The sequence below is a fragment of the Lonchura striata genome, chromosome 3 (assembly GCF_050655825.1).
Source record: "Lonchura striata isolate lonStrDom1 chromosome 3, ASM5065582v1, whole genome shotgun sequence".
NCBI classification, from domain to species: domain Eukaryota; kingdom Metazoa; phylum Chordata; class Aves; order Passeriformes; family Estrildidae; genus Lonchura; species Lonchura striata.
The window spans coordinates 53319848-53347266 of NC_140705.1; the positions used below are offsets into that span (position 1 = coordinate 53319848).

Sequence of the window (27419 nt, forward strand, 5' to 3'; positions counted from 1 at the left end):
TCTTGAAAAGGCTAAGAAAAGAAATTAGAACTAATGCCAATTTTGAATCAGAGTGATGAGCTACCAAATGCCTAAAACTGCCACAAAATAAGTTTCTTATCTTGGTTTTCAAGCTTTCCCCAACAGCAAATGCACTGAGGCAATCCCAAGATTTTTTAAAGAGTTAGAGACAAAACACTTTAAATTAAAATAGGGGGTAGGAAAAGAGATTTTTTTTTTGAGGGTTCCTAAGCAAAGTAAGAGAAATAATTTTTACAAAATTCTTTGGACAACCTTCATCTGTCCTCAGAGATTTATACAGGATAAACAGAACAAATACTGTTCCTGCATGTTTGTTTATCTATGAAACTTCTCCACACAAAAAGTAATGAAATCCTTTGATTAATATCATCCAAGTAATAATATCTTTCTGACAACGTCACAGCAGTAATAATAAGCTTTCAACTCTTTCAATAGGCAATGTATTTTTATCATTTTACATAAAGATAAAAAGTGTCCTATTTGTTCCGGCACAAATTTTAATATAATTCAAATTGTTGTGGATTTGAGTGCAGAATTTGACCCATTGCAGGAAGAAGCGATAAAATTCTGAGATACTAATTATTTCCAGTTTTCTTGATAATGTTGTTGTAATGCAATTAATATGTTTTAATAACCTTTTCATCACTATTACATGCGGCATGCATACACGAACAGACAAGGAAGGAACAGGATGGCATACAAAGCTTTCCAGAACTCTCGTCCTTTTTTTTTTATCATTTAACAAATCAGCTTTGAGAGGCAACTCATGCAGAACAGAAGCATTAATGCTGAGAAACTACAGAGCAAAAATATCTCAGTTAAGCAGACACTGCTGGGCTCTTCATCACCCGGTCTTACTCTGACGTTCAAAGACTTTTCCATATGACGCAGTACATGGTTTTCTGAAATTGTTGATAACAAAAATGAATACTTTCTTCTTTGAAATAATTACTTTAATTATGTATTGTAACAGAGATTTAGTATGATAAGATAATATGTATTCATTAGAGCACTCTGATTAGATTGCTTCTTGTCATAATGTTTTATCACTAATGTGAAATACATTGCAGTGCTGATCTTTTTATTAAGCCGATATTTTTTTAAAGCTAAAGATCTATCAAATTGTACAGGAAGTTAAATGTGTGTCTGTTTGTTGAACTTGATTTACTCCATTGAGCTTTTAGTAGAATCAGATAAAATACACAGATCAAAGAAATTTCCTGCCTAAGAGTGAAAGTGAACTGCATAACTTTTTCATGTTGCCAGTGAGACCTCTAGTAACACAACCAATACAGTAGTTGCATTACAGAGACATGAATATTAGGAGTTAGACCTGCAGAAAAACTGCAGTCATTGGCTATACCTTATTTCAGAAAAAAAAAAAAAAAACTCTTTTCCATTACTTTGAACTGTTAGAATGCCCCTTTTACTGACTGTATTTCATTTGAAGTCATGATAAAAGCAGACTTTCAAAGCTGTTCTAAACTGAGCTCTCTTTTTACCTATTCATTTAGAAAACAAGTAATAGAATTTGTCTTACATAAAACCAAAATTCACTGATTTGTTCTTTTCACATGTTGAATTGCAGTCTGTCAATGAGGTGAAATAATATTTCATCCATTTTCAATAATAGATCTAACAATAGAATTCTGTGATTCTGTGATCTTTCTCACTCACATCCTGTAAGCTAGTTTTGATAGCTTTGAGACTGAACAGTATCTAACCCTAAGAAGAATTCTGCTTAAATTGGTGAAATCACTTGCAATAGTAATTTCAGGGTGTGCATGCCATGTATGACTAAAACCATGTAGGATTACTTACAATTATTTTAATGTTAAACCATTTCAAACATTTTTCTTTTTAATGTTTTAAAGAGGCCTAATTTTGTACTTTTTGGCTATGAATATTATTTTCCAGTTTGATTAGAGATATGTAATTATTCAGTTAAAGATTTGAATCTGCAAACATTTAATCAGATGTTTAATTCTACCTAGTGAAAAAAATTACATATACACTGACTAATGGGGTAAAACCACTTATAAGATTTGCTCCTTATTTGTATTTCAGGAAATATTTTACACTCCTCCAAATATTTTGAGCAGCCCTTTTACTGAGCAAACTATGCCTGCAAGGCTACAAAGGAAGCCCAAAATAAAAACAGAGATATCTGCACATTTCTCTAAGAAGGACAGTTTTTTCCATTTAAGTTTTAAATGGAAGAGAGAAGGAAGAAGAAAAGTCATAGCAGCACCTGTTACACTGCCTGACAAACCCATCAGCAGGGCAAAATGTGGTGTGAACATGGTCATCAACAGAGTTAACAAGAGAAATGAGCTTCTTACAGTCAGAGCAAGTAGTGGAGATCTGTAATTGGAATGGTTGTCTTTAGAAATACAAGAATACACAATTTCTGTTGCTGCAAAAAAGGGCAAAGGGTAAGAAAGAAGGGCCTTGGTTAAGAGACATAAATTTACTAGGGTTTCAAGAAATGATGGCAGGTTGTCAGTAATAACTTCCTTTGTCTTTTCACCCCAGGTCAAGAAAGCAATAAGTGCAAAGGTTGTTTTCAAGATACAGGCAAAAAAATGAGTCCAGTTTAGCATACACCTAAATTCCCCTGGATTATTCATATTACCTTCAAGTGTGGGAAGAAATATTTGTGAAGTGTAACTGAAAATGATCACCCCTACAGAGACTAAGAAGTCCTCAAATTCAAGGGAGAGTCTGAATTTTGTCCAGGACCATTGGTGCATTTGTGTGAGACAGTAAGTTATCACTACAAAGATGATAACAAAATGAACCAAAGAGCAAAGCTGGCTGAGTTTGGAAACAATTTTGAGAGTTCTGATAAATATACAAGGCAACAGAGTAACAAATGCAATTACAGACCAAGTTTTCTCAGTCACAGGTACATACGGGAAACTGTGTGACAGCAAGTTCCCACTAACAACCAGATACAAAATACATGTCATGATCAGTTCCACCACTTGGGTCACATTGACAACTATGCCACCTAGATTGTGAGACAGCTTTTTGCAGCAGGCATTTGCAATATCTTCATACGTGTCTCTCACTCTTATCAGTTGCCCATCTTCATTTTCCTCATACAAGCAAGCAATTAGAATTTTGCCTGTGTAACAGCATAATGCTGCAGCCAAGACAATAAGAAGTAGACCACTGTATCCACTGTGGAGGAGAGCATATGGCAATCCTAGGACAAATATTCCCTGAAGAGGAAGAAGAGAGAGAAAAGATAGCACAAAATCCCTTGGGCAAAATGTTTACGAGAAGTTGCACCCCCAAACCCATCCTTCAATGAACATTGCTTTCACCCACCTGCATGGTGATATTACTCCGTTCTGCTAAGTAACAACCATGAGAAATGTGTTTATTTATGATAAATGAAATTACCAGCAAAAGTAACTACTTCTATCAACACACATGTAAAGATAAGCTGGGAAAATGAGAATGTGACTGAATGATAGAGTCAGCTTTCTAGTTAATATTTAACGCTGATATAATTAGAAGCACATTTTAGAAAGTTCATAGTTAGTTATTCAGTCAACATGCATATTAATGAAACAGGTTCAGTATCAGTAAAATTAAGCATCTGTAGCATCATCTGTACAAGTTTCACTCCAATTAAAAATAGTAGCATAGATAGATTCAGTAATGACAATTCCCTTCAGTCTAAAAATTTTTAACAGACCTCTGGAGAGAAGATGGCATTAGAATGCATCAGACTATGCTTGTGCCTCCTCCACAGCTTCTGTCTGCCCCACAGGGCCTTGCTCTTGCTAAGTCCACTGATAAAGTGATTTTTCTAACTGGTGAGATTCTAGACTGTGCAAACTTATTTAGATGTTTAAAAATACATGCAAAACATTTTTTTTACTAAGCAGTTTTTTTAAAAGAACATAGTTTTACTTGTTGTATCTGGTAAAATAAAGAAGAAATTTTACTTTCACAGAACATTATGAACACTTCTTTGTCTTTTTCCTTTCTTCTCTGTATTAAGGGACAAATTAAACTTCTATGTGGTTTCATTAGGTTTCATCATTTTCATCAGCATAAACCCAACAAAACTCTTGATGAATAGTTATTAATAAAAACATCCAATTTAAAAAAAGATGCTTTTGTGACATTTCTCTTTTGGTGTTACAAACCTGAAATTAGGAATTGCACATGAGTCAGATTGGTTGGGCATTTTTATTCATGACAACTGAAGAAAGATGAGGAGGTAACAAAACACAGTTATGCAGAAATACAAGTAGTTCTGCAAAATTTTTACTTCAGTATTTCTTACTGTACCCATGACATGATAAAATCTGACTATTTTTGCTCATTTTTTTTATTCTGGCCTGACAGAACAAGTTGATTTGGAACACACACCTAGATTCTACTTTTGACCAAACCTGAGCAACCCTATCTGTTCTGCAAAACCTATGAACCCCTAAAGAAACCCCTCCCCACAGAAGGGGTGACCTACTCTTCTCTCACTTCCCAAGTGGGTAGTGCTGTTGACCTTCAGGAGCCAAAGCAGAAGTGTCACTATTGGACATGAAATAAGTACACAGAAGCTTGGTAAGTTTAAAAGAGAAAAAGAGCAAGTTTTAATTCTGACTTCACAACATATAGAGTTTCAAAAGTGACAGTGGATTGGAGGATGAAATTTCCACCTCTCCAACCACACTGGTCAAACCAACAGTCCCTCAATTCTCTCCTCCCACAAAAAGGAATGCAAAACAATCATTTACATGAACAGTGTGTGAGAACTCCAGTAGAAACATGTAAACATCAGAAGGCATGGAAAACTTTTAAAAGAATGTTAAAACTTTCAAAAGAATTATAAAACAAAACTTAACATTTTTAAAAATCAGGGCAAAACAGAAGAGGTGAGCTTAAAGGTCTAAATCTTAATCTTAGACTTTACCATCCACAATCATGATCATGAGGCCATGTGGGGAACCAGTTTCAGGCATGCTTCTGCCTTTGGTGTTTTCTATCAACTCCCTCAGGTTTTATGCCTATCAGACAGTTTCTGTGAAGGCAGTCTAGGAGCTCAACTCTGATGGAGCTCAGGTGTCTGGCAGGTGCCTGTCTCAGCTTTGTAGGGCTTATACCTAGCATCCCACTTCTAAGTGATTCTAGTATTCCCAAGCCTGATCCATAAGGAGAGCTCTGAACACAGGCCTTTTTTAAAGCTCTAAATAATCATCAACATATAAAAATATTCTTCTCCTCTACTAGCCACAAAATTGCTGTTCTTTTTCGGGCAGATTGTGGGGTGAGCATCAATCATGAAAGAAAGAAGTCTTTAAATTAGATCAATGTTTTTTCTCTAAGCCAATGAGAAAAACAGAGTACCTATTACATGAAAGAGAAGCATTGCATAATTCACCAGGCTTCACTCTAGAAGCAGGTATATTCAGCTTTCAATTGAATCAGAGATGGAAGAATTAAATACATGCATTAATATACTTCAGTTAGAAAGGTCTATGCCTTTATGTGTTGAAACAGAAGTACCTCAGTTATTATTTCTGAAATATTAATAAAGTCATTTACCAGATACATTTTATGATTGTTTTCCATGACTTCATTTACAGCATTGGTTTTTTATAAGTCACAGATGCCATTTCATTTAGGAGCTGGCACGTTCAACTACACAGCTTGTGGTACTTAGTCACCCAAATCTCTCCACTCAGTGTCTCCATTCTAATACACGTCTCATCACCCAGTTACCTTGCAGTGTAATTAGCATTTGTTTTGTACATGAACCTCACATAACTGTTCAAAATTCTGCCATTTTTGCCCTCAAGCAGTCTATTTTCTTAAAAAGATTAGATATCTGACTGTATCCAGGCTGCAGGTAGCACAGTAGCTTTTGATATGATGCCATTTTTAATCACAGCTTTCACTGACTGGAAAGTTACATTGCTCCCTAAAGAAATTATTTTCTTTCCTATGAAAACAGTGCTTGGAGAACATTTGCATAAGAGATTGAGTTTAAAAGCATCACAAATAAACCAAGTCTATGAAAAAATCAAGATGAAGCCACAGAGTCATCTTCCATATTGACATAAGAACAATGATTTATCATTCAGTGCAGTTTCTACCAACCTTATCTCATTTGGTCCATACTCAGATTGTTATTATTTGGCTGTCTAATCTGCAGCTGGGAGTTCAAACAGTATCTCTTGACCCTAAGGGTCGCTGTATAATTACGCTGCAGGTAAGTGTCAGCACAGGCCTTACCCACAATGGCTTCTCCCCTGCTGAATTCATCGTGTTAAGGACAACCAGCCTCAGCCTAAACCAAAGCAGAAGACTTTGAAAGATGTTATCACAGCCTTTTACAGCCCTCCCCACAGATGCCTGCTTTTCCTTGTTTAATTGTTAGTTTAATAAGAGCATAAAATAATTCTGACCTCTAACATCTCCTTGGTGTTGTTCATACTAAATAATTTAATTCAGTACCTAACAGAGACCAAAGGATGATAGAGGTGGGGGATTGAACATTATCAATTTTAAATAGTTTAGCTTAAAAAAAAGATATATTTAACAAATTATTTTACTGTCAATGTAATATAAGAGTTACAGGCATCAGTCTGGCTTGTAGCTGTTCAGCAACTTTAGAGCATTGCTAAAAGTGACTTTTATGTGGAAAATTCCTCCTCCATAAAGAAATCCTTCCATGGGTGTTGCTGAAGGTGCCTTTTGTGCCCCTCTCATAAGAAATGAGTGCATAGAGAATGCAGATAGAGCATGGCAATGTTTTGCTGATTCCTTGCTAGTGGAAAAGGGACTCAGGTAATTCTTGCACCACTTGTCATTGTACACGTTGTCCAGCCTGGCCCTAGCACTTGCATTTATTGAATGATCCTGTGTTCTCATGTCCAAATTATGGCACAGACGGCCTTAGCTGTGAGGCATCAGTTAAAAATGAGCAGCAAAAAGAACTGTTCCCTAAATTGCCTCATAACTCTTAGTTTCAGTATTCTGTCGGAGAAGTGTTCTAGTCTGAGTGATTTTATTTCCAACTGTTCTAGAGCAAAGTCAAATGTGTTACTTTTAAATATGCTCTTTTAAGGTGATCTGTTTATGGAATATACTATCACAAGGGAAAAGCACTCACACATCTGGGGACAGAGGAGATGGAATTTTGGAAACAATCCTCTGAAGTGGAGCATCTTGAGTGATTGTGTTATTTACCATCCACCCTGGGTGGGAAGGGAGCCCAAACCTGTCCAACAGGCTGCATCTTCCCTTGTGTCCCAAGACAAGTTTGCAAGACCTGGGTATTTTCGCCCTAGACTGAGGATGGAAGTGCACTGCTCTTTGTCAATCACTGTGTCTGGGTGGAGGTCCTTGTCAAACACCCAGAGCAGACTGAGCTGTAGGCAGCTGGGCCAATGCAGGAGAAAGGACTGAGGGCTCAGCTGGTGACCAGCCTTTGAAGAAATAGCAAGGAGAAGAGAAGAAAGGGTATGAAAGAAAAAGTCAGAATCAGCTAGCAGCTCATTACCTTGACAGAATACCCCCAAGCAGAAGCATCCAGGCATGACAGTGTCACCAGGAATCACCAACCCACTTACAATTGGTTTTGCAAAACCCCAAAGAGAACAGGAATTCCAAATTACAACTGCACATGAAAACACTTTGCTGATGTTGACTACAATGTTTGAACTACACATGTGTTTCCCACACCAGCAAGGCTGGCTGCTTATTTAAAAATGCCTGACATCTAGACCAGTACTGAATGCAAAAAATGGGCTTTCTGCTATTATTATAGCAGTATGATATGATATGATGATATGATATGATATGATATGATATTATTATATTATGATATATGATGTTGTACTCCTTTACCTCAGGGCAAGCACCTCTCCAAGGAATAAAATGTGTTTAAAAAAATTGAAAAGTGAGCATGGACATGCAACCAGAGAAAAATATCAAAATTCCTTAATATTCAGTTTTAATGCTTTTAGATCCAAGTAAAATATTCTGTTTCATAGGTTGTTTCACCTTGAAATACGACATTTTGAAAAACTAAAGCAAATTGAAAAGTAATTAAAAAATAAAGAAGATCAAATGATGGTCAGAGTTGAGGCATGCCAAAAGACAATGAAATTAAATGGAGTGAAAAGCAATGCTAAAAGAAAATAGAGAAAATTATTTCACTTTAAGACTTAATCATATGGAAAAAGAAATTAAGAAATGAAGAAGAATTTAACTGAAAATTATTCCATTAAGACAATTCTCCTATATGCAGAATGCATGCTGATATGTCACACTGCCAAATTACCTCTGATTGCCTTTCTCACCATCTGTAGTTACTCCACAGAATGGTTCATTTGAGTCTGACTATGGTCCCCAACTATGCATTTGATTCCTTGCAGGAACATGGGTTAGACATAGAAACTATACTAGAAAGTGTCCTACCTGAATTTTCTTGGAAGAGCAGGAAGATGAATTCAAGATCCCCGTTTCTCAGTGCAATTCCACAAAATATTTGTTTATGTTGTTTAACATTTGTTGCTATTTGAAAGAAATATTTTTCCTAAACAGATGCAAGCCTTGGTGGTTGTGGTATTTACACAGAGAAGGAACTTTGTTGGTAATAAATTAAATAACATAGCAAATCCCTTAAATCCCTCTGATGCCATGATAAGAAAGTTACTTGCTTGTTGACCTAAGTGGTGTTCCTTTCTCAGCCATCACCGTGATCGCCAGTGATTTTGTATCTTCTTCCACTGAATAATACTGAACCAGATGCTGATTATTCCCCCAGGTAACCTCGTAAACACTACTAGAAACTCTTTCCTTTGACAATACATACATATTGACAGTTATTTTTTGGGAACCTGTCACTTAGGCAGTTGTTAATCCATTTAAGATGTACCCTGTGGTTGCACTAATTTTTAAATCAGCATGTTGTGTATTAATGTGTCAAAATTCCTTTTAAAAGTATAAATATATTATTTGTCTTTCACTGCCTAAATTACAATGTCATAAAAGAATTATTTGAAGTGTGTTTAATAAGGACTGTAAGAACTATTTCTCCAGAAACATAATGATTGACACTAATTATATTTCTAGCTCTTTATTCTCAATCAATTAAAACCATAGTAATAATTGCATTCATTTTCTCAGCATTGTTGCCAGGTTTCACTAGTAAGGATTTCTATGGTTTTTAAAATATTGCGATGATATCCACAATCTCCTGAAAATTCCACATGTTGTAGCATGCATTGAGTAAGAATATTATCTGGTCAGATCTGTCTCTTGTTATGTCTCCCAAGTGAAAACTTACTGGGCATTCTGCCTTCAAGATTCTACTGAGATACATTTTAACATCCATTTTAAATGTGGTTATAGTTAATTGTCCAAGTCTAAGCTTGGAAAAATTAGGCACATCAATTTAAAATTCACACCTACCTTAAGATAGGTCATTAGCAGAGCTGAGATTAATTTCCTTTCAGAAATGTCTATGCTGAGAATGAGGTGTGCATACACTAGAAACTCTGAGCTTTAACTTTTCAATATCTTATGCAAAATAGCATAATGCCTATCCTGAAAAATTGCAAAATGACACACTCTTCTCTTGTATTATGAGCATGTCCTCCTGGTTCTCTCCAGGAACTACTTATCAGAACAGCTGCATCTTTTTCAGAATTACAAAGATCCTTAGAACCTCCTTTTACTAATGTAGAAAATCAGTGTTGGAAAATTCAGTGAGAGATCTCAGAGAAGATGAAGGTGATCTTACAGTAGAAAATCTCTAACTTAATTTTTCCCATTCTTACATCCACATATTCTGGTGTCTATGTCTCAGTGGCTTGACCAGGATCATTTGTGTGCACCAAGGGATGCTGTCAGTCCAGTGCTCATTATGTCTCTGGTGCTCATCTTGGATAGTGATGACAGATTTTTGATTTACTTTCTATACTCTTCTGGAACAGATGCAGTTTTAGATATTGTGCCTCATTATTTTGTCTCATTCCTCATAAATATTAGGTAAAATTCCTGACTTTTAACAGAAGTGTTGTTTATCTTATATGCATGTTTTATAAATACTATGTTCTGCTTGGTTCCTTTAACACTTATCTATAGGTGAGTTTTTTGACCTCTCCTTTTAAATGAAATCAATTGTATGCTACTCCCTAGCAGTTAACACATACCTTCCCTTTTCACTTTGTTCTGCTGTTATTGCTGGTACCTTCAGACAAACATAAATGGTCACACACTTCCATTTATACTTACATAATTTTTGCCATGCTTAGTATCTGTTTTATATTTTTTACACTAAACCTATCCTCTTCTTTTTTTCCTGATCCCTAAAAATTGTTTTCATATTGTCCTAATTACTGGGAGTTGCATTATTTCCTCTCTTTGTTACTGTTCATAACATATAATTATTATGCTCACCTTTTATTTCTCCCTTTTGCTATATATATATTTTGTAAAAAAATATTAATTGATACATCCACTTCACTCCTGAAGTGGGAGGGGTATAAGCATATTGGTATATTATTTCTTAATTATGAGATGTGGCTTCTGGACATCTCATAAATTCTTGTTAAATGACTTAAAAGTTTCTTTCCCAATGGGCTGTCTGTATTTATTCTTCCTAATCAATTATCTCTCATAATTTTATCCAGGTTTGAAAAATTCACTTTTGAAGTACCAATTAGATATATTACTGTCCTCTGTTTTCCCATAATTAATGTAATTAGATCCTCCAGTTTGTTCCTCTTTATCCAATTTAATGAGGCCCAAAAGAAAATTATCTTATGCTAGGTTCAATACCTTTTGTGTTACATAATTATCGTCTATAATTCTTAGAAACTTCAATGATGTTTTACTACATACTGCATACAATGTCTACCATAGGTCTTTAAAACTGAAGTCATGAAGAACAGTACAATTTTTCTTTCCAGACAATAGCTCTAACACAGATAATCATCTCTCTAATACAGAGTGTCACCGTCATTTCTTTTGCCTGTTCTTTTTAGGTAAACATGCTTTATGTAATTATTTTTAAATTCTGGCTGCATAAATCGTCCCATCATGTATTTGCACTATCAGTTATATCCTATTTCTTCTCTGCAGTAAGAATTTCCATTTCCCTGACTGGCTACCCAAACTCCTGCACAGCTTTACAGATGTCAGGAAAAGAATTAATCTACTTTCCCTCTCACTTCACAGTTTGTTCACAGCTCAGCTAAGTTTGGATTAAAAAATACTATGAGCTGTTCTGTGAAAAACTTCAAATATTGTCTATGGCCTGTCTGACCTTAGCAGCAGATCCATCTCCTCTAATGACAGTGAAAAATCTTCCTTTAACTTCAGGGATTGTTGAATTAGACTTCAGAAATTTTGTTTTTCCTGATTCTTCTTATTTCTTTCCTCTCTGCCAGTGCCAGCCTTTTTCAGCTGCAGAGAGGACAGTGACTAAGGTGTTTATTCTGTGATTAATGCCTTCAATTGCCTTATATACTGACAGAAGCTTTAGAAGTGCTTACCTGTCAATCCTTCAGGTACCATAAGTAGATGATAAGGCAGATATAGGCTGCTCATAAGATACTGTGATAAGGTAAGCAGGTAAAGAAGCTGCATGGTCTGCACAGCAAAATGCATGCGTCCATTTGAGTGACAGAAGCCACTGATTTTTTTTCTCTCTTTAGTGGACATTCTTAAGACATAATCTTAAGAATCTTCTAAAGATAAGTGGACAAAGGAAAGAAAATGGGAAAATAAGGGGGAAAAAATTGCTGCTATTAAATGTGACAGCTGCTCCCATAGGCTTTGCTATTGATTTAAATATTTGTTCCAAAACTGAAGTATGCCTGATGCTTAATTCCTCATGGTTTGATGGAAAATGTTAGTTTGCATTAATCCAGAGCTCTCTGCAAGAATGAACTGAATCACACAAAGAAAATTTCCCAAGCAAATTGCCTTTTAAGAAAACATTATATTGCTTGGTCCCAAAGGAAAAAGAAGGCTTTCATAAAAAGAATGAGGGTTCTTATTTTATGTTATGTATCAAGGAGGAAAAAGAAATGAAAAAATAAGGCAGTTAAAACTAAAACAAACATTATTCTGAAAGTCATTTGTGGTGAACAACATGGACTCCCTGGCTGCTCACTTATTTCTCTCATTCTAGACCAGGATTTCACCTGAAGGCAGGCAAGTGATCCAAACGTCCAGTACGGCCACATGCAAGTGAGTTCCATGAATGTATGGTCAAAAGAGCTTAAAGGGAAGCAGAAGGGGGCTTTGGGAGACTACAAGCAAAGCAAAACAGTGGGGAGTAAAATAACTACATTTGAATGTTCACTGACATAACAAAAGGAAGAATTAAAGTGCATAGAAAGTTCAAACTCAGGCTGTGAGAAAGCATTTGGTCCATTAGGAGTTTTCTTGAATGCTGCCTGGATGGGACAAGCCACAGTTCAGCAGTGCTGAAGAGGAAATGGAAAAAACCAACTCCATACTACAAAGAACTTTACATTGGGAAAAAACCTTATTCACCTCTGAGAGTTGAAAAGGAAGCCAGGTTACATCTACTAGAAGCTGAGTTACATTTTCTGAACACTGGCATAGGATTTGGTGTGAATAAAAAGAGTCTAAATCCTCCTCCCCTGGCTGATATTATCCTGTTCTTTCCTCTGCACAGACCTAACCACCAAATTTAGGTGGATTCTTACTCAAGCTATTATGACTTCTAGACTTCAGTATATAAAGGGGAAATTTGTCTTAGAGCACAACCTGGGGAGAATATAGTTAATAGTCTGTATGAAAGAAATAGTGGTATATAATTATGTTTGGTCTCCAGGAATCAGTAAAATGAGACAGAGTACCATACTGTATTCCTCTGGAATATATGAGAAAAAAATGCTGATTTACCATTAGGCTGGATATACACAACAAATTTCTACTGCTTTTCCTCTCTTAACCTCACTTAAACTTCAGTGGCACACCTGAAGGCTTCTACCTTTAGGATAAAAGAAGCAGCAACTCATTTTACTGCCTGATAATTCATCATGTACAGATACAGATAAAGTAGAGGTTGCAATTGAATCCACATAATGGAGGTGTCTCTGTCATACAAAGACATAATTCCTAATGTTTAACGAAGTAGAATAATTCCCCTAATTTAAAGTAGACTAGACAAACATTCCCAAACAGAACTAATTAATAACAAAGAATAAAAATAAAGGTCAGAAAATAAATATGAGTGAGTTTTATGGCATGCTGTGAGTAATCATCATAAAAGCAAATTAGGTAAACTCTCATTTAAATAAAAAAAAAAAATAATATGGTTTTGGATTGTGAAACCAGGCATATGAAATAAAAAATAGACATTGAAAACAACTTTTTAAGGTCTCTAGATGTAAAATACTTGAAGTATCACTATATGCAGAGGTATTTCTCATTGTGTTGCACAGAGTGTGATAGAGGTCCTTGACCTCTACTGACACATGAGAAAAAGGACTGGAGTTACAAAATAACTAATATTCCTTTTCTGTGTCTATTTTGTTTTAGTTTCCTCTTTTTTTTTCCTTTTTTTTTCATTTTTCTTAGTCTGCAGTTGCACTGGAAAGACAAAAGTTGAGGGAACAAACTGGTGACTTTGATTATTTTTGACACTTGATGAGGACCTCAGGTTTATTCTTCACTTTCACATACAAAAGCTGCCTGCATGGGATGAAATAAAAACACTTTCATTATTAAAACAAAGATAGCTAAGTATTTGCTGTAAAAGTTTGTATATAAGAAAAGACTTTTTGTTTTCCTTAACCTGAATTATTCTTATAGTGCAGAGAAAACTTTTCAGCCCTACTGGATCTCTCCTTTGTTCATACTTTGGTGCTGAGATCTGTAGTGATTTCATATTTGAGAAATTGATTTCAAGGCTCTGTTTCTGTTCCTTTATCCTAAATGACATTAATTTCTTACATTCAAAATTTTAGCAAAATCAGAATTTTTTCACTAAGTGTTATTGATGAATTTTAGGTGAAAACACAGGGGATATAATTGGAGTTACTAAAGTGACTACTTTCTTTACTTATCACTTCTTAGCATCTATGAATTGGGCTAATGTCACCCAACTTCTTAAATAGACATTCAATGAATGAGTGCACACAGCAGCAGAAGAGACACACATGACAAATCTGCCTGTTTTTATGCACTCTTACTAGGAATAGGATTCCTGACTTTTCCTTCCTAAGCATAGCAAAAAGTTAACTTAATCACAGAATCACAGAATATCTGAGTTGGGAATATCTGGTAACTCCAGAAAGGATGGATAGAAATAAGGATCACCAGGTGACTATTTGCTCCCACAGTGTAGGGCACTTGTTTTAGGTTTGGGAATCCATCAGAGATGCCTATGTCACTCTATCATCTCTGGAACCAGGTGAATTTCTTTACAAAGGCTGTGAGATGGTGGTGTGTCCTGGAAAAGTATAGAGAAAGAAGGTGGATAATTTGGTAACATGATTGCACCAGGGGAAGCAGGAAGAGGGCAAAAAAGGGCTGTTATGTCAAGTGCAGAACATTATAAAATAAGGCTGTGAACCACATGAGATAGAAACAAGGGGTAGGAGAATATGATGGGCAAGAGGCTGTGAGGAAAAATGACTGGATATAAAAAAACCTAACTCCAAGCATAAGACAGGAATAAGGAGAAAGCTAGAGGGAAAGTATGAATTATGCAGCTTTCTGATTAGAAAAAGAAACCTTCAGGGGTGGAATGGCAGCTCATCACAATTTAGAAGATAGTAAAGGGTCTCTGAAATCTCATCCACAGAGCAGAGGGAAGCCTACAGTTTTGAAAAGGTATTTTATTTTTAGGCTGAGATGACAACAACAAAAAGTATAAAAGGAAGAGCTCTGTCTGAGAGCAGTTGGTTTTCCAGCCAATGTGAAAGAAATCAGCAGGAAAGTAAAGGCAACAAGGGCAGGAGTGGAGAACTCATTTTAAACTCCAGATTCCAATTAAATCTTAGGAGATTTTCAAGTCCCTCAAGGGAAGGTGGCCAAGGAGATGTCATTTGGAGTCGCAGAAAATATGCAGACAATGAGACAAGAGAACAGGTTCAAAATGTATTGAGATAGAATAAACTTCAGAGACAACTTCTGGAGTGACAGTAAAATGAGAGCAATAACATGCATTGTAACAGAAAAAAATCCCACCATCTTCTTATAAACAAAATAAACAAATTCCCTATAAAAATAAGATGCACTGAGTCTATATTGCATATAATTCTTATTCTCAATCCATATTTTTTTCAAGCTTCAGTAGAACTACTCACAATTTCTGAAATATCCAGATTTAGTCTGAAATAATTAAAGCAGAATGGTTTTAAAACTGAAAAGAAAAAAGTTCTCTGCTTATCAGGGAGGAACTAGCCTGAATTAAATATGATTCTGGAGATGAAAACAGCAACAAAAACCATAATGAATAGAAATTTCTATGCAGAGTAAAGAAAAAGGCCTGAAATGGCCATTGCTACTGATAACATAAAACAATAAAAAATGTTTATTGTGGAGACTACAATATATTATCTACTGATACTGTTATTTGTGTTAATTCAAGAAATGGACTGAGAGAAACTGAAATGGATAGCAGTCTGTGTGCATGAGCTGAAGTGAATGTTTCCTCACTTTGACTCATATGTTTACATTTTTGAGAAGTAAATATTAAATTTCATTTTTTTGTTAGCTCTTTAGTAGCACAGCATTGTACATATGGCAAAACTAGTGCCACTGGCCAAGAATACAGAGAAGCATTGCCTTCCAAGAAACATGGTGTATGTGGGGAGAAGAGAATTTATTTTATTAAGCTTTGGGGATAAAATGTTTTATACAGTTCACTGTGCTAAAAATAGGATACAATATATCATATTCAATACTGTGGATAATCTGTGTTTAGTGCTTTTTATTTTCTCAAATAGCTCCATTTGCTCATTCAGACAGAGCTTGTACAATTTCAGTGAATCTACTGCTGTCAGGAATTATATACACTGAAGTGTGCATTAACCATCTATGGATTGTGTAGAAGAAGCTTTGCCATGTGGAAAGTCTGCTAGAGAAACATCACTATTTCTGATTCAACCAGCACATTTAATTATTCAGATGTCCTTTACTCTCAGCATTAAATTCTCATATGCCCTTATGAGTGCTGAGCTCACTTTTATTCCTTGATGAACCCTAGGGCTCACTCTTTTACTTAATAAAAAAATGAGTTCCCTTCTGCAAATTTGCTAATGGAAGTGAAGGAAATTTAGAAAAAACAGGAAAGGAATACCATATGACAAAATATTTTACTTTCTGCTGCCTGACACTCTGTTCTTGCTGTCTTGGGAGGAATAATATCCTAGGAGGAGTTATATGACTCAATATGGTTTATTAAAGCAAAATTGATGAAGTTGCATACATCATAAGTTTAAGAATAGGGGCAGAAAGAACATTTTAAAGAATATTTTCTAATAGTGATAGCTGGCCAATGGCATATGCTATAGAAAGGAACAAGTATACAAATTATCTCAGCCACAGAAATATGGTCAGTAATTATAATAGGTAATTTAGGCTTTGTTTGGAAAGTTAACTGTCAAATGCAACATCACAACAATGAACTATATGAACAACATCACAACAATGAACAAATATAACAGATACAGAAATTTAAAGTTGCCGAATAACAGTGTATTTAAATACCATGTGACCTGTCACGAATTTAAAAAAGAGAAGGAAAAATACACCATCTGTTTTAATTCAACTTGTTAAAAAGGCATGCAGGGATTGATGACACCAAAAAGTATGGTAGGTTAATTTGATTTTAGTATAGTGGCAAAATACATCAGCTATTCCCTTCACCTGAGGGAGCCAGAGATCCTTGTTCAGCAACAAGTTGTGGCACATTGGCTTCTTCCATGGAATAAAGGGACCCTTGCTTTCAACCAGCTGACAGTTACTTGATCCTTTGTTTTTGGTAACTTTTATTGTTTCAAAGAATATAATTTTCATAATGCCACTATCCATTTATCTTTGATATCATATTTCTGTCATTTTCTTTCTTGGCCATCTGGATTTTTAAGATAGAATGCCCAGTTTTATGGCTGAATATTCTAAAGGTACTCTTATCACATTCTTTTGCTGATTTATCTTGTGCTCAGCTCCTACAATGAGCCTCAATAGCTAGGAGAATCAATTCCTTATAGAGAAAAGAGAGGAAACTGAATCAAATGTCAAGCTGATTTATCACAGGCTACATTTAAACAATCATTATTTTGTAAAGAGTTTCTGTAAAATAGGAAACATTTTGAGACTCACTTTTAAAATTGCTTTTATTATTAGAGCACCTGGAAGGCCTTGAATGTAAAGGCCATTGTGTAAAGCAATGTGCAAACAAAGCACAAAAAGATGGTGCTTTCTCCAAAGTATTCAAAATACAGGGGTAAGATAACAAGAAACAAATTTTTCTAGGGGGACTTTATGATACTTGTATCCCCAGTTGTCTGTTCTGTTCATGCTGGGTATTAAGTTCTGGACCTCTAAGGCTGGTTCTGAGAGTGAAGGGGGGGAAAGAAGCGCGCAGTTTGTTTACAAAAACTTCAATTGCTCCCCCCACCCTTCTCCTGGACTGTGTTGCCTGCAGCACAGACAGTGGGAGACAGCTCTCCTTTGCTTTTTAGTAAGTTTTTTTTTTTTTATAGCTAGCTGAGGCAAAGAAGTTCCCCTGACTGTGGTTTTTCTTTTTCATGGAGCTGCTCAGACCTGCTTTATACTAAAAAATCCCAGAAAAAAACTGGGAATTCACCTGTGGCCCACCAGGGCCCAGGACATGGCATTGTCCAGCACAGGAGGGACTAACAAGAGATTGAGCGAGCTGAGCTACACCCCACAAAAAGGACTTTCTGAATTTGCCACCTCTTCAGAATAGCGAGAGGTTTTATTATTTAATATTATTAATTTTTAATGCTTGTGAATACTTTGCTTGTTAAATAAACAGGTTTTTCCACTTTTCTCCAAGGAAGTATTTTCCTGAAGCATTTAGGGGAGGGACCGCTTGAATCTGCTTTCTAGAGGGACCCCTTTGGAAGTTTCCTCCCAAATTTGCCCTAAGCCAGGACACAAATACAAGCAGAGGGAGGAGTCTAGAAAACCTTGAGTCAGTACCAGGTACTGTAAGTCAAGAGAGCAAATGGTGGTTTCAATGTAGCTTATAACTGCAATTTTCATCAAAAGGGCATTTCTAAGAGTATCAGGGGAATATCTTTATATAAATTATGAGGAATGCTTGTTTAAGTATTTACCAAATTGAAAATGGTAATTGTAACTAGAAGAAGAGAGATCAAATTCAATAGAAGCAGGAAGAATAATGCTAGATTATTATAGAAAAGATGAGCAACTTACATTTGATTTGATGGTTGAAGAGTTTCTTGCAAGAGCTAGTGGTCTCATGAGTTATGGAACTGCATCAGCTTTCCAGGTGGGTATGTATGGAGAGAGCTTAGAAAGTGTGGGTTCTCTGCTTGTTTTTTTTTTACTTTTGTTGAGGTTGGGATTGAAGGCACTTGAGATGGTATTTTTTGTTTGGACTTAGGTGTTTATTATTTCTTATCAGTGAAAAAGTCTCAGAGACATGAGCTCTGCAGCTTTTTATTAGTAAGGTACAAAATGGCTAACTATGTCTTGCTACAAGGTCTTTTAAGTCTAAACTATCTAATTAAAAAATGACACCTAGATTATTTTCCCTTTTATCCCAATAACTGATCCCTCAAAGTCCGCAATGCAGACCTTTTATCCAATCACAAAACAAGACCCAAACCCATGAAGAAGAAGGAAGAAGAAGGTGAAGAAGAACAACTTGCCTCTGCCTTAAAATCTCCATCTTGATTAATATTTATTTCTATATTCTAAACCCCCAGGTTTTCCACCCTGTGATATTACACACTTCTAACTAACTACATGCCTATAATGCCAGTCCTATTAATCAATTTTGGAAGTCTTCTCCACAGCCTCAGGTCAAATGCAGCTCTCTCTTGTGAGTCTGTGCCTTTCAGTAGAGAAAGTTTAAAATTCTCAGCATTCAGGATTACAGCAAGAAAGGTTAGGGAAAAGTGTGTTACTCTGGCCCAGAAGGGGAATTATACGTGCTCATATCAGTTTTAGCCTTGTGGATTGGTAAACCAGACTATGCTCTAGTGTGGTTTTACAGTAAAAATAAGCAGGACATGGATCTAGTCTGGATGTGAGGATGTAGAAAGAGGCCTGAAAGATGGTGCCAAATGGTAGCAAGGACAAGGACTTGGGCAGTGAAGAAATTCTGATGTGGGCAGACACTGGATAGAAGACAAGGAGCTCTGTTCAGCTGTTTGGCTGCTGGAAAGGCAGACAAGTATTTTATGTATGCAGCAGCAGGATCTAAATAAGATGCGAATTTGAACTGGCCCAGGAAAACACACTCCACTCCAGTTCCACACTCCCACTGGTGGGGAAGGATGTGGTGTCTATCAGCTGTGCCTGTGGAGCCCCAAGAGCCAGAGTCTGCTGCAGGCAATGACCTCAGGGAATTGGGCACAAGGCAGACATTCAGGAAAGACCACCAGCATTAGTTGTGTATCCCCATTAGGGACAGCAGTACAGAGAAAAGGAAGCTGGTTGTGATCTTATGTATTAATTCATGTAAGACTTTTCCCTATAAAAATTGTTTCAGTGAAAAGTAAAAAGAATGGTGTAGTGTGTGTATGTGCTTCTAAGTTATCTGTGCACCAGCACAAAGATTTTTTAGGCTTTAAAACCACCAGAGCTGGCCATCTCCAGGGTGCTTTGGAGGTTCCTTAATGATGAAATGAAAACAAAAATAGAGGCCTGGGAGCAGGAGGCACAATGTTCAGGTTTATAAAGTAATTACATGTACCATTTATTTTATATGCATTATGGGAGAAATGGAAATGAACACACCCTTTTTGCAAATATATGTAAAAGAGCATGTAAATAAAACTCTATCACTTGACAGACTGTCTATTAAGCTCTAGCAACACCACTAATAGTAGTTGGCCTTTGAATAATGGCAGGATTTAAAGCTCGTAGATGAAGTACTTAAGCTGAGTGTGATATAAAATACTGGCATTCTCCTCCAGTGCATCCACCCAAGGAATTCTGGCAAGTTGGAGGCAGTACTGCTCCTTGCAGTATTGGAGCAAGGTGTTGGACCCAAGGATGAGTCCTTATGGCTCCCTTTCATCTCAGGATCTTCTGTTATTCTGAGACTCTATGTCCTCACTAGGGACATCTGTTGGCAAGCTGAATTTGGCAGCATGCTGAAACAATTTGCAAACTACAATTAATTCAAAAATTCATGCTATTACTTGTTGGAAAATGCCTCTATAAGGAAAAGAGTTGAACTGGTCTCTCCCAGTTTACTTGCCACACTACTGTATACTTACTTGCTAGTTCTTTTGTCCTTTATATGCACACAATTTCTATTAACAGCTGCTTCATGTAGGAGGACTCACATCTATAAAATATGTATTCTAAAAGACTACTAGTAGTAGATTTTCCAGATGAAACAATTTTCAAATACATATGACAACAGAACAGTCAACGAGAAGTCTTCACTTACAAGAAATAGCCACTAGCAAACTCTCCAGCACTTTCTTTACCAGACTGTGACAAACTGAACATCAACCCCAGGGTAAGTACACTATGCATTGAAGTGACTTAATTGCTGTTAGGAGTAAACTGAAGATAATAGGATAACTTTGAAATTTAGATACTGAAATACAGAGATTTCAAAACTATAAAGCAAGAAGAGTTTCTGCTAAAGTTGTTGAAAATGATAGATTATTGACATTGCTAAAAATCAAGTGCCAAATATATACTTTCTTGAAATGTAAGGTTATATTTGAGGTTGTGAACAGAATTATTCATATTTCTTTAAGCTCAGCAGTGCTTCTGGCTACTGTTATCAAAGTAATGGAACATTAGACAGGTATATCTGTAAAACTCAGGTAAAAATCTGTTAAATATATAAAATAAGGTATTGGTTATAAATAAATATTTAAAAATATATCTGTCTTACACTCAGTGGAATCAAGATATTCAGATGTAAAACTGGGGTTGGGTTTTATGAGTATTATACTTTAGAATGTTTCCCTCTCATCCCATATGAGATAAAAATCACATATGCTAATTAGCTTAAAATAGATAAATATAATAAATTACATAATAAAGTATATCAGTTATAGCCAAAATACTGAGACTATTAGAATCATTTATGAAGGAGACACAGAGACATCTTCTGTGACTCTTGTGACTCATCTGTTAAGAAATGCAATTTTGAACACATGGTGAGGATAAGCATGATCTAAGTACTGCTTTAACTTCTAAAGATATTTTAATATGTCTTTTTAAATCCTAAAGGCCTAAAGAATTGCAATACTTTGTTATGTTGCTTATGCAACCCATGTATTTTTTTTTTCTGGGCTTCAACAACCAGTATGGTGTTTTCTGAACCAGTAGTCCATATGTTGGGACTACCTGTATGTACAAGGAATAATTTTGTGGACTACTTATGTTATATCACAGTTTCTACTTGATGGAAAATCTGGTATGGAGTGGCTTAGGAAAACTGATCTGATACTCCTAAAGTTTCCATAATAGCTACAGCAGACTATGCTGATGTAAATCCACTCAGCAGTCCCTCCTCCATACCTGATCATTCCCCAAATAATGTGATGACCTAAAAGTCAAAAGTTACAAATCAGCAACTTATATCCCATGAGAATTATCCACATATTTATTCTGGGAATAGAGTTTGATGAGCCACCTCTCTATATTTAGGAGTTTTGTCTTTGTTTGCAGCTGACCAAAGAAAAAACAGACTGATGGAGTGCTTTGTCTAATGCGATTTATGGGAATGGCAGTTAGTTAACTCAAAACCAGTCTGCTGCACTGTGCTTACATGTCAAATAAAGAGATTTCTCTGAATTAGATGTTATTTCTTTGTTGCAGGATAACACATTTTTGATATAGAACTTTTGTGATATGAAATAGGGTTGGGAATAGAGAAGATATATATCCTGAATGCAGCCTTCTCTGTACTATATGAATATGTGCACAAAAGAAGCCTACCACAGGGTCTGAGCTGAAATAAAACATTATACAAAGTAGTGATGTATGCCTGGAATCTTTTTTCCCCTCAAGAAAAAATCAGAAGGGAAAATCCGGGCGCAAACATTAGTTACATAGTCTCCTTCCCTAAATTATATATTTTATCAATTGCATTGCATAATGGTGACATTTTATCTATGGCTCTCACCAGACTTTTTTGGGGTCTTCAGTTCTGGCTATAAGGGTTTGTGGTTGCAAGCCCTGGAAAAATAAATTTACCAGTACTGCCAGTGCATTTCAGTTAAAATCATATTCATTATTTATAATTTTTGTGTGCACCGCAATAGTCCTAGTATCTTGAAATTTTACTTTGTGCTGTCATTTTTTGATGTTTCATTTGAAAACTTGAATTACTTTCTGGTCCTAGCTTAGATATCAGCATTGGGCATCTCCCTTCAATTCTCAGTACCACGTCTTGATAGGAAATGGAGAAGTTAGTCCCTCTCAGATGTCTATAATTCAGTTCAGAGCATGACTTAAGCTTAAATGCATATACTTTCAGCTTCAATATCTAATGTATAATTCAAGGAAGTTACTGTTTTGTGCTCAAGAAAAGATTGACCCTTGTTCTCACATCTGGAAAATAAATACTCAAGTGCTACAGTTAAAGTCCAAGTGGCTATTTATCCAAACATAACAAAATAATTTAAGGTTCAGGATGAGAGGACTTATATCATTGTACATCTAATGACCTGTTTTCTACGCACACAAGTATGTGCATATTTATATTTATAAAATGCTTAAATTTTGTGTCAGTAAAGCTTAATGTGAGGGGTGTTAAGACACTCCTAAGATGTTTGCCTTTATATCTTCAGAGTCATGTCTGCTAATTCTGTTCTTCAGCATTAATGTGTATTCCAGTTAAGTATTTAGGAGATGCAGTTACCTAAGTTAAAATGAATTAAATTGGAACCCAGTACAGAAATATGGTTAAAAAGTCATGCAGTGAAAGATATGTGGATATTCAGGTTTTAAAACTATCATTATTGAAGTCTTGAGTATTTTTTTCTTGAGTATAGTCTTTATACTAATGTATAATATACAGAATATAAATATAATAAGAATAGTTATGATTACTACTGCAATAATTGGTAATTTATTATTGACACATTGAAAAATAATGATTAATAATGCTAATTTAAGTACTGTTATTCCTAGAAGTTCTTACAGTAGTCAAGCACCCCATTGTGTTTCTCTGATCATGAAATAAGAAAATTTCACCTGCTGCAGGTATTTTTAATCTTTGCACAACCTAATTTTTGGCAAAAGGAAAGATATGAATGTTGGCAACATTAGGTATCAGGTGCATTGAATCAAAGAGAACATTCACTATGATTTCACAGTATCATTTTAGTTAGAAAATACCCTAAAATCAACAAATGCAGCCTTTGACTTGTCACCAAGACCATGACAGAAAGTGCCATGTCCAGCTGTTTCTTGAACACCTTCAGAGATGGTGACCCCATCACCTCCCTGGGCAGTCTGTTCTAAGGCTTACCAAGCCTTTCAAGTGAAGAAATAATCTCTAATGTTCAGCCTGAACCTCCCTGGTACAGCTTGAGGCTTGCACTCTCATTCTGTCACTGCTTGCCTGTGTAGCCTCACGAAGATACAACTGAATTTCATGTAGGTCTAGAAAGTCACAAAGTCTTCCCTGAGCCTCCTTTTCTGCAGGAAAAACACCCCTAGCTCCCTCAGCTGCTCTCACAGGACTTGTGCTCCAGACCCTTCTCCAGCTCTGATGCCCTTCTCTGAACATACTTAAGCACCTCAATGTCTGTCTTGTAGTGAGGAGCCCAGAACTGAACACAGGATTTGAGGTCTGGCTCACCCATGCCAAGTACAGAGGGACATCACTGGCCTGGTCCTGCTGGACACGCTGCTGCTTTTACAGCCTAGAAAGCCACTGGCCTTCTTGGCCACCTGGGCACAGCTGGCTCATGTTCAGCTGCCATTGATCAGCCCTCCTTGGTCCTTTTTTGCTGGACTGCTTTCCAGCCAGATTTGGTAAATCATGTTTTACCAAACACTGAGAGAAAAATTGTCTAATTATATTCATCCGTATTTTAAAGATTGTTCAGGTATCATAGTACAGAAAGTCACTGGAAGCTGGTAAAGTGGTTGACTTTTTTTCAGTGTTAGGTCCTCCCAACACCTAAGTGGAGATTGACTCACAATGGTATAAATTGCAGTTATAAATGACACAATATAAATTATAGGGGATATTAACATTATTTCACATCTTTCCATTATCTCACTTCTCTTTCTCCCTAGTTTTTTCTCCATGCTCTTGTGCCCCTTCATGACACAATATAATGAATGCTTTTTTTCTTTTGGTTTGGCTTAGTCCATAGTGTTTGCAAAAATCCTACTACATGTAACTGGGAAATAAATAGTCTTTATTGTCTTTTAGTTCTGCTGTGAAATACTGTACCATTAGAATTTAACTGCCTTCTTCTTTGTGACTATTGCTTTGCTTATCTATCCAACACCACTGTACAAGTCATTACAAATAATTTTGGCCTTTTACTGCTACATACAAACAAATGCAACTTGCATCACTCTGCCAGATGATGCTGTACATTTTCCCATTTGAATTAACTCAGCTTTATGGTCCCTGTCCTCACCCAGATTAACCAAACACAGGTTTTGATTTGCCTGTGCAGTGCTGGAATATGAAACATGTTTCCCTGGAAACTTAAATGTCTGAAGCAATCATTTACACACACAGTATCAGCACCAAAAGTGCATATTTTTTCAGTTCAAGTTAAGAACAAAATAAAAATCTCTTTTATGTTTGAAAAGACATATTTAAAACACTGTGAGGAATACCTGGTATTTAATTTCAGAGATCAAATATTTAATTGTTCCTATAATAAATCTGGATTGCAAAATACTTTCATTTTTAGACTAACTATTCACTAACTGAATAAATGTTCAGAACATTTCAAAATTCTGCTGAAATGTTTACCTCTAATTGCCATGCAAAACACTTCTGCCCTTTCCTCTGGGTAGGGGAAAACAACTGTCATTTTATCAAAGACTGTCTTCACCAGTCAAGAACATTTGGATTGTTTTAATCATTCTGTTCACAGTTCTGACTTTCTTTTCAAAGCTATTCATAGAAATTTCTTTAAACTGTTGTTTTCTACTGGCAAAAGCCCATTCAATATTCTCTCTTTTCTCCTCTCCTGCCTTTCCCTTCCCTTTCTCTGCTTTGTTCTAAATGAAGTTACTTGTTCCTAATCCCAGGTATTGGGAAATAGGAATGATACAAATGTGTGTACATAGATTCACATACGTGGTCGCACATGCACACAGTTTAACAATGTGTCATTAAGGCACTTTGGTTATATTATTAACAAAACTGCAGTGTCCAGGCTTTGCAACTTTCAGCCTACCTTAGGAAGAAACCTCAATAGAGCTGTAGACAACTGCTTTTTAATGCTAATTTCTAAAATATTTTACCAAATGAGAGCCATAGTAGGTAACATTCAGCATACTGAGAGTTTTGAGTAGGATCATAGTTACTGATCTGCTTGGATAATTTACCTTGAATTTGTAGTGATTTTAAAGAGGAAACTGCATATTTGATTGTGTTTTAAAATGTGTTATTAGTCTATTTTTTAACTGAAACCTATATTATTAATAATTAACGATAATTTTGTATCCAACAATATTTAGGATTTTTGGCACTTTCATGTATTTGCAGAAGCATTATTATTTTTTGTTTTCAGAAAGGACAACAATGGTTAAAGAATATGATTTTCTAAAATATCATACAGAAAATATTGACAAAACTGATTTCCAGAATGAAATCTTGGCTTTGGTGAAATCAAATGCAGAACTCACAGAGGCAATGGGCTCTCATCCCAGACTCCTATCCTGACTAGATGTTGCTGAGGGAGATTGAAGATAAAATGAGTTACTAGAATGCAGTTGGGTATTTTAGTACTTTCACACTTTTATTCGCAGCTGAACACTTTCAGAGTATGATATGCTTCAGTGCCCTGTTATTGCACTGGCTCTCATGTGGTGGTGCTCATGTTTGAAAATACACCAGGATTAGAAATATGTCCTTTTTCTCCTCCTTTGCAGAGCTGAGGGAAGAACTGAATACGTAAACAAATGTTCATCGGCATAATCAGATTTGTGTGACACTGGAAGGATTATTTTCCTATAATTGAAGTGGCATAAAAAAGTGTTTAAGCAACAGTTACTGGGACTTAGATGTGTCTGTGGATGCTGCTGTCTTCTTACTATGTCAGACAAAAAGTTAGAGGTAATGATAGAATTATATAAGGAAATGAATCATGAAAAGTGAGAAAAGGATTCTGAAACATTTAATTCTAAATTTAAGGATTTGGAAAGATACTCAAATTCCACACAGAATGCTGGGACCAAATGCTTTAAGTCTATCCAACCTATTTTCTTTAACACTGACAAGTATTATTACACTTCTTGTGCTTCGTGCTTCAATTTATTTCTAGTTTAACTTACATGTCAGTAAATTTATGTCTGACGTCAGTCTGGCTCTTACCATGCTCTTTTTATTAGATGTTTACCTCACATTTCTATCAAACACCTCTGTCCCTGAATTCAAATATGCTTATTAAAGATAATGTCGGCACTGCCAAAACAGGTGCAATCACCACCTTTTCAATTTCACCTAATTTAAACACTTTTTAAACTTCAGATAACATATGTACGGTTTTTCCCTTTGGAACCCTGTTTTATCAGAGTGCTAATCTTATGCAGAAAGATTCAAATATGTGAGTAATAAATTCACAGAAACCTTTTAGAATACACAAAATTATGGTACAGCTTAGTAAAATACAGCAGGCTAAGATGACCAGGTTTTTCAAATGAAGAGTGGAATAAGTGTGGAAATAAAAGGTTACCTGAATGGCATTTGTTACGTTCCATCCTGCTTCCCAGCTGGTGATCAGTTTGACCTGGGCATGTGGCAAGGGAGCTGAGGACTTGTATTCTGGATCCTGGTGACAAATATCAAGCTCAAATTTCAGGGGTCCATCTGGTTCCTCTCTATTCTCGCTGTGAGCTCTGTTCAGTTCATCGCTTTTAGCAAAATTCATGTGCTCTTCATCGGTGTCTAGGCAGCTGTCCCACCTCACCAGTCCCAAAAAGAGAGATGGCATTTCTCTAAAGCATTTGAAAATAGATGAAAAAGTCTCCTTCAGGTGAGCCAT

At 36.0% G+C, this 27419-nt stretch overlaps 1 protein-coding gene across 1 annotated transcript; it reads right to left on the minus strand.

Moving 5' to 3' along the window:
* Positions 1 to 1956: 1956 nt before the first annotated feature.
* On the minus strand, positions 1957 to 27419 carry LOC110479693 (vesicular inhibitory amino acid transporter). The gene is made up of 3 exons (XM_085576217.1): positions 27111 to 27419; positions 8705 to 8847; positions 1957 to 3288 (listed from the first exon to the last, which is right to left on the minus strand). Exons 1-3 carry the CDS (start codon positions 27417 to 27419, stop codon positions 2097 to 2099), a joined length of 1644 nt encoding a protein of 547 aa, XP_085432343.1. The 3' UTR covers positions 1957 to 2096.

Coding starts and splice junctions, on each gene's coding strand:
- LOC110479693 (XM_085576217.1), bottom strand. CDS start 27,419: ATGGCTCACCTGAAGGAGACTTTTTCATCTATTTTCAAATGCTTTAGA. Junction 8,848..27,110: donor ACGTAACAAATGCCATTCAG/GTAACCTTTTAT, acceptor GTATTGTCAAAG/GAAAGAGTTTCTAGTAGTGT. Junction 3,289..8,704: donor CCACTTAGGTCAACAAGCAA/GTAACTTTCTTA, acceptor ATTTTGCCCAAG/GGATTTTGTGCTATCTTTTC.